The sequence below is a fragment of the Eucyclogobius newberryi genome, unplaced genomic scaffold (genome assembly GCF_026437365.1).
Source record: "Eucyclogobius newberryi isolate DKJ021-1_F unplaced genomic scaffold, fEucNew1.0.hap1 SCAF_6, whole genome shotgun sequence".
Classification (NCBI taxonomy): Eukaryota; Metazoa; Chordata; class Actinopteri; order Gobiiformes; family Gobiidae; genus Eucyclogobius; species Eucyclogobius newberryi.
The window spans coordinates 9,746,849-9,760,483 of NW_027316278.1; the positions used below are offsets into that span (position 1 = coordinate 9,746,849).

At 40.0% G+C, this 13,635-nt stretch overlaps 1 protein-coding gene across 1 annotated transcript; it reads left to right on the forward strand.

Annotated features, from left to right (window-relative positions):
• Positions 1 to 4,694: 4,694 nt before the first annotated feature.
• LOC140347409 (E3 ubiquitin-protein ligase TRIM17-like) lies at positions 4,695 to 10,209 on the forward strand. The gene is made up of 3 exons (XM_072433847.1): positions 4,695 to 5,050; positions 7,000 to 7,620; positions 8,888 to 10,209. The coding sequence occupies exons 1-3, from the start codon at positions 4,709 to 4,711 to the stop codon at positions 9,665 to 9,667; spliced, it is 1,743 nt and encodes a 580-aa protein (XP_072289948.1). The 5' UTR covers positions 4,695 to 4,708; the 3' UTR covers positions 9,668 to 10,209.
• The last annotated feature ends 3,426 nt before the right edge of the window (positions 10,210 to 13,635 follow it).

Below are 13,635 nucleotides of genomic sequence, written 5' to 3' on the forward strand. Positions count from 1 at the left end.
AGAGCGAAATGTGGAGAATTGTCCTGAATTTTTTTTGTGGCAATTTCTCAATATTTCCAGACTTTTTACATGTATATTTTAGTTTGATTCCAGCTCAGAAGTAGTGACGTAAAAGTAAAATTCTAGCACAGATGCCTAAAAACTACAAAAAGTACAGTACTTTTGCGTTTGTACTTACTTTTCCACCACTGCATTAAGGTCCACAAACTTGACATATTTGCGGCTTTAAGTTCTTTAATCTGACAACCTTCGTGCCAGTGTGTTTGAATAATGCCACCACTTTCTAACATTTAAAGGTGCACTACGTTAGAATATCAAAGCTTTGCCACTTGGCCAGGCTACTAAAGATGAGACGAGATTGTGCAAATGAGGAACATGTTTGCCGTAGAAGCTGTCGTTGAAAAAAACAACAACAAAATCGACAAATTGTGAAATGGATCTCACAATTCATGCATTACAAATGAAGTCTCGTCCCGTCTCACTCACGTGGACCCAATCTCGCGCCTCGCCCCGTGGAAAATGTGCTTCGTCCCGCCCCTTTTTCACATTCAAACATTTTTTGCGGACAGAGAAGACGTGGAAGTTTATGTTTGCTGTGGATCGGCCTCGTGATTCCTCCCGACCTGCTCTCGGTGTTTAACTATGAACTCTGTGAACTCAACCCACTGTCCCAAAAAGTAACTATTTCTTTTGCTCAGACGGGCGTGTTTGTTTACCTGACTTTACACGTCTCCGCTTAGCTTTTGTCACGTGATGGTGCAGTGAAGTGTCTTTGTGCTGGGGATACTGAGGTTATCGACAATGGGGCAATAGACGAAGGCAAAAAACGGGCACAAAACATAGGGGGGGAAATGCAAAAGAAGAAAAAGCACTACACACGATACTAACAGACGTACAATGAGGAAGCACGACATCAACTCTGCGGTCGAGCCACACACAAACCTTTCGACAAGACCATTTGGAACATGGAAAAAAGAGCATCAAAAAGAATGTCAGAAGAAAATGGCCGATACACAAACAATACAAACTGAAATCAGCCGTCCACTTAAGCATACTGTATATATTGACATGGATAAGTGGTCAAACGGCCAAAATTTGAATCATCCAAGAATGCTAACGTTAGCTGCGGGCTAAATGCCACCGCGATGCTAGGGCGGCCTGTCTCATTTTAACATCTGCAGAACAATCCGTTTACTCTTCTGAGGTAATGCCAGGTCAGCAACCTCCATCGAGACTCGTTTGTGACTTGATTTGAATTAGTTGCGCTTAAAAAACACAAAATTCGCCAGGAAACGTTTTAGAAGAGGGAAATAGTTGAGCGTTTCCCGCCGTTACAGGCCCTTATATGACTGTATGTATAACGCCAGGTTCATCTGTTCCGAAAGTACAAACGCCGCTGGATCAGCGAGGCCATCGAGAGCCACAAGCGAGGTCCAAGGAGCATGAATGGAGACGAGGGGGGCCTACACCTTGTCACACAGTTAGCTTGAGTTAGCATCCTCTGCTGTCTGGCAAAGTCATTTGTAGAGTAGTGGGGTATTGTGAACCTACAGATAATCGGTTTATTCATGCTAAATATTTAAAACTAAACGGATAGTACATGCATTAAAATGTAAGAGTTTCAAATGATATAGTTGCAAAAGCATTTACAAATATTAAATCAAGTTCTTGGTGTAAAATTTCCGTCTATGTGAAGCTATTTTAGTATATTGCACTAAAACTGATCAAATAAGCTGTGCATCCTTCTATTCCTCTTCGTTAATTGTGTGTTTAAGCTGTAAATTATGTGAATAAGTGGCTATATATACATAGCAAAAATCAGTAAAAGCAATCAAAACCATGTTGGCGCCATCTCGTGACAAAAGCGACTGGAAGAAGCTGAAACACGTAAAGCCCTGTCCGACCAAACAAAATGGTTATATAACAGTTTAAATTAGAAGACGGACAGAATGACCCTTCACCAAAGACAAACGCAAAGTCCCGTTCGCCAGAGAGAAGTGGGAATTCTGAACGTTTCCACACGACAAAAGAAAAAAACAACAACGTTCGCTTGCACTTTAAAGCTTCCTGCCACAAAATCGGTGCGCCCCGACTCGACGTCCCCAACTTCAAGAACGGGGTTTTTCACCGAAGACTGTGATGGCACAAAATGACTGAAACTACTATAATTTATTTGAAACGCCCCTCCGAGTTGACGGGGGGCGCTGTAGAGTGATGTACGGCCGCGCAAGACACGTTTGCGCGCCGGCGGCCGTCACAAATCACCGTTAGCTTATACGTAAACCCTCTGACAAACGTACCGATTGTACGTCACGCAAACGCCAATGCCAACAATAGTGAAATATTTACTTTTATCTAGACTTCACTCTCGAACGTGGAGTGAAAATATGTAGGATCACCTCATTTTTCGGGGTGTGATTTTGTGTGTTTTTAGTGTAAATAGTGCCTTGTTTGAACGATGAATGTATACTTTCTATATATTTATGTTATTTTCTGAGTTGTTGTGCACGTAATAAAAGTGTTCGACAAGTTATTTCGGTCGTCGTGCTTTTGTTTACTGGATTTTGTAAAGTGGGCTTAACTTAACGGGCTGACTCGCCGCCGCCGCTGGAAGTCCGTAGCGCAAACATCGCGACTCGGCACTAAATTCCTCACTCACTGGCGTCTTGTCTCGCTGAACAACGAGGAATCCGATTGGCCGAACCGTTCGGACTTCCTGTCGCGGGAGGCGAATCTTACAGCGTGTCAAAGTTCTTGTGTTTTTTCCTGAATATTCCTTCGTTTGGTGGGATAGAACCTGTGGTAAAGTTATGGTTTCACGTCGGTCAAGTTGCAGATTTTGAAGAAGGTTTGAAAAATGACAGGAAGTAGAGCCAGAGTTCAAAACGCTCTGTCCGTGTCATCATGAAGCGACACACCTTTCAAAATGAGGCGACGGTTTGGACGCGAATGACGGTTCAAACAGTTATTTAACAAAGTAAAGGTATTCTTCTCAGGTATTATTATGTTTCAAATTATAAATACTGTATCATTTATATAGATTTAGGCTGCTGTTTACAGTTTGGTTTCTAGGTAGTGTCGCAGTACTCGAGATCGGCCTCGAGATCATTTTTTAAAGGTCTTTTAAAGGTCTTTTAAAAAGCTTTTGGACTCTTTCTTACTCAAACACGTCTCGGGCTCGTCTCGGTTCCGTTTAGCACATTAACATTTGATTAGTATTTGCAGCATTTGAAAGAAAGCCTTTGTAATTGGAGGATAAAACCAGGTAATTTTTAAGATGGTGAGATCAAGCCTACTTTTGTGTGACTGTTCAAGTTGCCACAATCCTAAAAGAATAATTATATAGGTTCATTATTATTATTGCATTTGGTTCGTTTAGCACAGACCTGGGCAAACTACGGCCCGCGGGCCATATACGGCTCTTTATAATTTGGCCTGCCAAACATGCCAAGTAATATTAAAACAATAAAAAATAAAAAATAAATATATATGTATATGTATATGTATATGTATATATATATATATATATATATATATATATATATATATATATAATTTTATTTCCTTTGCCCTTAGGCCAGACCTGGGCATGTGTGGCCCCAGGGGCACGATGTGGCCCTCGACATGTTTTAATCTGGACCCAAGAAAGATTTTAGTTTCTATTTTTTAACTGCCTTTAACATCTGTCTGCACTTGTGTCCTTAATAAAGATGACATGAAATGAATAATATATTAGATTAAATCTATGATATGATCCCCCTGGTCATGACTCCGCTCTCCACGTGGGGCGCGCGCGCGACGCTCAGGAAACGAAACTGAAAAGATCAACGGGAGAAACATCAGAGGAAAACCTGCTGGTAAGACACACCAGCGCGTTCTCAGTCCTTTACACCAGTGTTAACAACTTTTATGATAAAGCTTGTTAAAATAAATGGTATATTGTGCCAAATGTAGTCATGTAATCTAGTAGAAGTGCGTTGTTTACGCGCTCGTGACATGACGCAACGCTGAGAGGAACTAGCACCGAACGTCTTATCTTACATGAACATGTGCAGTACATATAAACCCCTTATAATGCTAATGAAGTATAATAGACTTTTCAATGAGCAACTGACGCATCAGATCAAAGTCTCTCTAAAAAAAGAAATAAGCCACCCTTCTGCACTTCCTGTGTCAATGCAGTTTGTTTGTTTGTTTGTTTGTTTGTTGCAACAGATGGTTATTATACACGTGTAAAGCCTCAGAATGACTACATCAGTGGTGAAGCACTTCATTTTGTAACTTAAGTAAAAGTACAACAAATATGGTGATCTTGATAAAGATTGAATTGATAACTTAAAGACTAAATCGATAATATCATTTTCCTGGTAATTTTATTATCTTTATTTATTTATTTACCTTTTATCAAACCAGGAAAAATCCCACTTACAGTGAATCAGTGAAGTAAAAGTTCATAGTATTCACTGCTGAATTGACTCAAGTACAGTACGACTTGCACTTTTTTCCTTCATTACTTCCCACCTCTGCTGTAGATAACATGACAGAATCTGAATGTTGCTTTCATCAAAAATGCAGAATCTATTTTAAACTCCAGCAGTAAAATCTAATACAAATAAACAAGGCCCTGATAACGGACAATCTGTGTCCACAAGCCACTTTTTTTGCATTTGCATCATAGTTTTTCTTCCGTTGTGTTTCAGTGTCAGACATGGCATGTGGCAGCAGTGGCCTGTCGTCTGAGGAGCAGTTCCTGTGCTCAATTTGTCTGGAAGTCTTCAAGGAGCCGGTCACGACTCCGTGTGGACACAACTACTGTAAGAGCTGCATCACAGACTACTGGGACAGCAGCCCCCAAACACGCTGTCCTCTGTGCAAGAAGAGGTTCAGGCAGAGACCCGCCCTCAGGTGCAACACCAGCTTCAGAGATGTCCTGGATCACCTGATGAGCTTGTCTCTGCTCAGCCCCACAGAAGAGCAGCAGGCGGGCCCCGGGGACGTGCCCTGTGACATCTGCCGGGAGCCCAAGCACAAAGCCCTTAAGACATGTGTGGTGGGTATGAGGCACGTCAACATTGGAAAAGACATGAGTTTTAGAATGTCTTTTACTGGTGTGACCGGATTGTTCTTGCGTTGTGTTATGAATGGCCACGAGACACGGTTTGTCCTTTGGAGGTAAACAGAAAAACACCAAACAAGTGAACACGAGGCAAATCCAGCCCAAACTAAAAAAGGATATAACAATAATTAAATCAATAGACGACCACATAAAACATAAAGGACGACACGATGGAGGACTGACCTCTTCCCGAGACAGAGATATTAAAAGGGAAGAGGAAGTCACGACCGTCACATTTATAAGGGGAACACACGAAGAAGAAGTAGAGGCTGGAGGACACTGGACAGCACATTAAAACAAACACAATATTAAACAAAAATAATACAGATTTTGTGTGATTATACTGCAATGATAGATGGACTGGTTACACTGGGACCTGTGTTTTAGTGTCAGTTTGAGCTACAATCTTCCTCACAAGTGTCACTAGTGGTGTTGCTGTGAAATGTCTGGTCAGCGGGTTTAAAGGGATTTGCAGATGGACGGTCCGGCTTCCTCAGAACTATGTTCCAGGTGTGAGAGAGTTTGTTCAGCTCCTCGTCTACACTTGTGAGGAAGTCGGACACTAGAATACAGGTCGGACTGTAAGCGATGGTTTTTGAGTCCAATTTTGTCCATTGTCTGTAAAATGTGTGTATTCTCAGACTGTAAGAAATTCTAAAGCTATAAAAACGTGAAGACCTGATGAAGCTAATCAGATTAGAGAAGACACATTGTTAAATTGTTTATGATTGCCATTTTTCATAAATAAAAAATGCAATGATAGTTAAAGGAATAATGGAACTCAAGCGGAAGTGCTCATGCGCACACACACACACACACACTGAGACACACACACACACTGAGACACACACACACACTGAGACACACACACACACTGACACACACACACACACACTCACACACTGAGACACACACACACTGAGACACACACACACACACACTGAGACACACACACACAGACACACACACACAGACACACACACACACACACACACACTGAGACACACACACACACACACTGAGACACACACACACACACAGACACACACACACAGACACACACACACACTGAGACACACACACACCCACACACACACACACACACACACACACACACACACACACACACACACACACACAGACACACACACACACAGACACACACACACAGACACACACACACACACACTGAGACACACACACACAGACACACACACACAGACACACACACACACACACACACACTGAGACACACACACACACACACTGAGACACACACACAGACACACACACACACTGAGACACACACACACCCACACACACACACACACACACACACACACACACAGACACACACACACACAGACACACACACACAGACACACACACACACACACACACACACTGAGACACACACACACACACACTGAGACACAGACACACACACACACACACAGACACACACACACACACACACAGACACACACACACACTGAGACACACACACACACACACACACACACACTTTAAAGTGCTTTACACAACAGGATGATGAATGATGATCTACTTATATTACAGTTCAACAAAATTACCTGAAAAAACATGACATTATATTATATGTTGAATGTTGTTTTTAAAGATTAGCATATTGAGTATATCGTTTAAAGTAAAAACAAAACAAAAAAGTTATTTTCTTTTTAATGGAACGATTTCTCTGCACTTTACATTTGTCTCATAATAATAAAACCTCAACTAATACATATAAAGACATTTCTTGGACATATTACTGTTCGTTGGGGTACTAAAAAAATAGCTCACCCTTAATCCTAACAGTATACTATAAATACTATATATACTATATACTTTGACACTGTTTTCTCCAGGTGTGCGCCGCCTCCTACTGTCACCTGCACTTGGAGCCTCACCAGCGAGTGCCTCACCTGAGAAAACACCAGCTGACCGACCCTCTGCCCGACCTGGACCACCGAATCTGCTGGAGGCACGGCCAGATGTTACAATTATTCTGCATCGCGGACCAAACGTGCGTCTGTCATACCTGCAACGAGGAGGACCACGCCCTTCATCGGTGCATCTCACTGGAGCAAGCGTTCAAAGAGGAGAAAGACTCAGCGCAGCACCAAATAGCTCAACTGACCGCGACGGAAAACACGGAAACCAGGAACATCGATCAGATCAGATCACACATCGAGCAACGTAAGAGAAAGAAAGACAGAGACGTCGCTGATGTTGAGACGTTTTTTACCGAGCTCGTGGATTCTTTAAACGGAGACAAATTGAGGCTAGTCCGGGTGATCGAGCAGAGATACAAAGATGCGTTGAGAGAGCCTGAAGACCACGTGTGTCAGCTGCAGAAGAGAGTGACGGACATCCAGCAGAGACGAGCAGAGTTGGAGGAGGCTGTTCAAATCGACGACCGTCTGCGGTTCCTCCAGAGTAAACCAGAAGTGCTGCTCGCTCCGCTCCACCAAGACCCGCATGCACAGGTGAGTGTTTTATTCTCCTTGATTTATGCAGTTAAGGCGAGATGCTGAAGGTGAACGGGGAAATCCTCTTAGAGATCAACTTTTCTGCAGCTCACTCACGTAAATGTAAGAAACAAACTGTACGACGCGTTCTTCATCGTGTAATGTTTTAATTTCCCAAAAAGCCATTCACAAACTTGGGAATTTGGATTTCTTATATTTAGTCTTTGAGAAAACTAGAGCTCACGAAAAAATTAACCATTCAAATTTTGCCTTATTTCTTTGAGTCAAAACTTGAAGAAATCATATTTTTTGCAATATATATATATTTTTTAATATTTATTGAGTTTTAGAGCAGAGTGGATTGCATTGGTCTATACTTTCTTACTTAATATAAATCAGGGACATTTTAATATATTTTTTAAATGTATAATTTATTTATATGTTCATCCCTCGAAGGGTTACTAATTTTAGCAGAAAAGTCTTTGTTTTTGTGAAACTTACAGTAAAATGAACCAAAATGGCCTTTTGAATAAAAAACAGGCTTTCATAGGAACTGTCTCTTCTCTTTCCTCGAGGGTTGATGTGAAAAGTAGATTTTACAGAACGAGTCACAGAGTAATTGGGACACATTGGATAGTCTGGATCTGTGTTTCTCAAATCTCTTTCTTTCTCTGGCTCTCTCGTATAAGTATATTGTAATAATACTAATGTTACGCTTCTGTTTTGACAGAATCTGACGAGCAAATTAAAGCATGCACATTAGAATTTCAACTGAACTGCAAAAAGTGTATTCAAATATGGTGCAGCCCTATTACATAGTACACCTTTAACTAACTGAAGGGAATACCAAATATTAACTTTACTTAATTGTATTAAAACTGTACTTTGATATAATAGGGGAATACCAACTATATTAACTCTAGATTTGTGCTGAAAGTGGCCTCACACAGACCACATTCCTAGATAAGGAGAAAGCTGCCGATCCAAGGACATCTCTGTGCTACTGTACTGAGAGAGGGCGTCAACCTTCATATCACGCCCCATATGAAAATGTATAAATTGTTTGAGCGCACAGGGACAGGGCGCGGCCGGACTACACCCGTGTAAGTCGCCTCACATTCGATAGGGACATTTTAGGTAAGCGCTCTGTTTATCTGTATTAGTATTGTACACGGCAGGGATTAAACATTTCATTCATTCTAACTCTTTTTGATTCTTGCCTTTTCTTTCATAAATGACCACGCCAACACTAACTCTTGTGTATTTTCTTTTTCCTGTCCCACAGTATTACAGTGACGACGGGGAGACTTACGGCGGCGCTGTGAAATCTGCAGTGGCAGAAATGAAAGTTACTCTGAGTGACGAGATGGACAAACTGATCCAAAGAGTCCAGGATCCTGCCGGAATGGAGCTTCAAATCTGGATCCCGCCAAGAGATGAGCTAATGATGATCCAGCAAAACGACACAGTTAATCTAACACTAGATCCATACTCTGCTCATCTTTTCCTGTCCATTTTTGAGAATGGCAAACACTTCATGTACCATCCCTTGATGCCTTACGAGCCTAAATCATGGTTTTTCCCAAGGCATTTCCTAAGTTTCCCATTTGTTCTCAGCACAGACGGCTTTTCCTCTGGACGATTCTATTTAGAAGTCAACGTTAGCGGTGCTGCGGAATGGGCTTTAGGAGTGGTCAGAGAAAACTTTGACAGAAATCTAACGCTCAAATGGTTACCGGGTCCAGATCGGGGAGCCTGGATCTTGAGCACGTTAAACAAAGGCGGCGGACTGCCTTATTTCCATTCTCCCAACGCGAGACCCCAAAAGGTCGGCGTGTTTGTTGATTACGAGAAAGCAGATGTCTCGTTTTATGATGTCAATTCCAGGGTTCTCATGTCGTCCTTCCGAGAGTGCACTTTCAACGAACCTGTGCCGCTCCTGAAGTCTGCGCTCTACAATTTGGTTGGCGTGGCGACAAGCAACAGAGCAAAGCTGTACCCCGTTTTTGGAGCGTTTCAAATTTCGGACTGTCTTGAAATCACTCCAGTCGACGCCTCATTTTGACAAGGTTTTTCATGAGATCAAATTCAGAAAAGAAATACAAGACGTCAGTGACATAAACGGCCAATAGAGGATTCTCGCTGACGTCACAAATGTCACGTGATTTTGACTGCCCCGCCTTGTTGCAGGTATAATTAGCGTGATCAGCAGTACATCTTGAATAGTGAACGATACAAAACAACGAAATATGTCTTAACACGGAGCCTTCAAAGCATCCAGAGGGGCTTTCAGCTATTCATAAAGAAGTATTTGATCAAACTGAGGACTATTGGGTTCTCCTAGATCTCTCCTCATCTCATCCTCTAAACCATTGAAACGACGTTCAACACACTTTTAAAAGACGAAGAAGAAGTAAAAACAAATAAAAACGATATATAGTTTAGCGCGGCTACGCTACTTGCCCGTCTCCGTGCGGGTGCTATTGCTTTGCCTAGAATGTTCCACAGTATTATACGGCATTATATTATTATGGCATTATACGTATCAACCTAGCGTTTAATTACAGGTGTTTTTTTTATTGCTCAAAACGTGTCTTTAAATTGTATCGGTTGAGGTTAAATTATCAGACAAACGTGAGATGCATCTCTTTTATTTCATTTTTAAAAAAAATTATCAGCTCTTTTTGAGGTGTTTTTTTTTTAACAGCATTCAAAATATGCAGTTGTTTCCATATATGTCTCACCCCAGATAGATGAGTTTAATGCCATACTATGGAACCTTTCAGGAGACAAGCAGGCGGTGAACCCTCAAACAGGAAAGTTACACTGTGCACCTTTAAATGAGACAAACTGGGGGCTTGTTTAAGAACAGTGAACCTCCCAAAGGACACTAGATCTTTATTTTTGGACAATATTATTATTTCAATTAGATTCCAGTAAATTAATGATTAGTCACTGCAATACCAATAAAAGTGTGTGTGGGAGAACTATTTCTGAAATATTATTCAAACCTGTTTTGTGTGGTTGTTGTTTTACTCAGTGATCGTGTAAATTGTTAAGACTTTAGACTTTAACACTTGTCTCCACTTATAACACTTTGGCACAATTGAACGAGCTTTTGAAACTTATTTGACCACATTTAGGCAAAAGCCTTGGACTTTGGAGTCAGAATTTTGTTATCTTTAGAACATTATAAAAATACTGCTCCAGCTGTTCAACAGAATCTGTTTTGATATGAATCAAAGAGCATTTGGATCTCAGAACGCCTTCTCTTCACTTTTAAAAGAACTGAACCTGCTGCTGTGGCTCTGGGCCCACGCCTTCAAGAAAAAACATAAATAAATCGTTCAATTTAAAAATGCTGACAAACTTGAAGTTGGGGTAATTTGGACCATTTCAAGTGGCCAATTAACGTAAGTGCGTGACGTGAGAGGAAGTCGCTGCAGCAGTGGAAAACAAGCTAAAGTCCAGCTGCCCCAAAAGTCCTGACAGTCTCCTGCTGTCAGTGTGTGTTTATACTTCTGGAACTGTTACACACTATGTCACGTCACCACCACTAACTTAAATACATTGTATTTTTGTGAAAGCGCAACACAAAGGAAAAATATAAAAAAGTGCCGCGTGCTGGAAAAACATCAAATGTTTTCATGTTTGTGGTCGTGACGTGACAAAATGTGGAAAAGATCCAGGAGTACAAATACTTTTGAAAGCCACAAATAGTAAAATTTCTTAATGTACGGAGATAATTTATGGATTTAAATCACATGAATTGCCTCTAAACTTGTGGTTTTGTGACATGCAGCCAGAGGGGCACAAAGCAAAACGTCAAACTATAAAGCCTCTACTTTTGGCCTATTATTTTACATTTAAGTTTTGAAAATAAGTTTGAAAAAAGGCCATAAAATCAAGATTTATATTTATAGACATATTCATACATATTCTACAAAAACCCAGTCTTTAACTCAGAACGTTTCAGTCCAGTGGAGTAGAAAAGTACAGACTCTTGCTAAATTAAAAATATCCACTGTAAAATGTACTTAAGTAAAGAACAAATATCTAAAGATTCTTACAGTAACACTTTTAATGTTCCTTAATAAACTATATATACACAGCGTAAACACTGTGTAGTTTTTGATAAGCTGCTTGTTAAAATATTTCCCCAATAACCAAGTGATAAATACTTGTAAAAGCTTTATAAGTACTCATAAACAAATAACGAGCACTTAACAACGCCTTATAAATAATATCTTACAAAGGAACCTCATTTCAAAGCGTTATCTACTTCACTTCTGTACAGTACTTTTACTTTTGTACTTCTTTACTTTGTTTAAAATGCGAAAACACGTTACCCTTTGTGTCTAGGTGTTTTTTTTATTTTTTTATTTAGTTAATGTTATTGTATTTCTGTTTCTGTCATTTCTTTGTGATTTTAATGCATTTTACCTGCTGTGAAGCACTTTGTATGAAATGTGCTCTACAAATAAACTTGCCATGCTTTTATTTCCAGAGTCGATTCCAAAACTGTGATATTTATGGTTCGTTTTTGAAGGGGAAAGTTACGCAGTGCTCCTTTAATCCTTGCTGTTTATACACTGGAAAAATGTATATCATAAATAAGACGAGAAGTCGAAAAGTGATCATATTAAGTCGTTTTTAACTTGATTTTTAGAATATTTTTGGCAAACTTAAAATAAGATTTGCCAATGGAACAAGTACGTTTATTATTATTTCATGTGCAGTAGCATTTTGTCTTCATTTAAGAGAGAAAATGTTTGTCTTTTTCTTTTTAAGTAAAACAGGATATTTTAGGGTAATCTTAGTCAAAATATACTCAAAACAAGAGAAATACTACTTATTTCAAGCACTTGCTCGCGTAGTATTTTATTTGAAATGGTCATTTTTGTAGGTTTATGACATAATATGTGATGTTTCTGGAAAGTGCAGGTACTTGCTTCCGCAGAGATATTCTCGCTTTGCCAGGAATGTTCCACAACAAGGCATTAAACCTCTTGGATTTATTAAAGGACAAGTGTTTTTTGTCCACAGGGGAACGTTACAGGCAAAGCAATAACATGTTGACGGATACGAGAAGACAGTGTGCCTCAAAAACAAACACGGGGCGCACGACGTGTTCCTTTTCTGATGCCACCTGTTCGTCTCCGTGGAGATCACAGTTTGGGCTTTTAAACTGAATGAATGGACTGCGTTCATGTTCTTTTGATGTCGTAATTGTGTACAGTGTGCGTGGCCCGTGTACCTGTGCGAGATTTACTGTTTTTGAAGGAAATATCCAAAATAGAAAATGAAAATTCGCTTGATATTTGAGGCCGTATTTAACGAATGGAGAGGAAAAAATGACATTCAGACAGAAAAAGGACTGATAATAAACAAGAGGCTAGTTTGATAGAAAACAAAGAGGTGTAAGTTTATGATGAAACCAATAACCTTTTTCATCCCGCTCGGTGGGCGGGGCTTACCACAGAATAGGATAAATATCTGAGTTCAGGTCTAAATTCGCAGATTGACAATGACTCTTGGATGAGAGTCGAAACGTTTAATTTGTCCAGATGAAACAACTGAACCTTCTTCTACAACGCAAGATATGTTTAAAGCATACTACGGAACATTTAAGTCTTTTTTATGCTCTTTATCATAATAATAGTGATAATGATAATAATACTAATACTAATAATGATAATAATAATAATAATAATGATAATAATAATAATAATAATAATACACTACTAACAACCACTACTATTACTATATTACTACTACTACGACGACGACGACGACGACGACGACGACTACTACTACTGCTACTACTACTACTACTACTACTACTACTACTACTACTACAACCACTACTACTACTACTACTACTACTACTACATCCACCACCATAGAACAACATCAGTCATTATTGGGGTTTGTAGGCTTTGAGGAAAAGGTGATTTTTGAGCTGTTTTTTGAAGGTTTTCAGTGCGTAATTTCTGCTCTTCAAACATCTCTGATTCGCCGCCCTTCTCGTCC

Excerpts from the sequence above, each read along its gene's own strand:
- LOC140347409 (XM_072433847.1), top strand. The coding sequence starts at position 4,709 with ATGGCATGTGGCAGCAGTGGCCTGTCGTCTGAGGAGCAGTTCCTGTGC. Across the intron at positions 5,051-6,999 it reads AAGCCCTTAAGACATGTGTG|GTGTGCGCCGCCTCCTACTG; the intron begins GTGGGTATGAGG and ends TGTTTTCTCCAG. Across the intron at positions 7,621-8,887 it reads ACCAAGACCCGCATGCACAG|TATTACAGTGACGACGGGGA; the intron begins GTGAGTGTTTTA and ends CCTGTCCCACAG.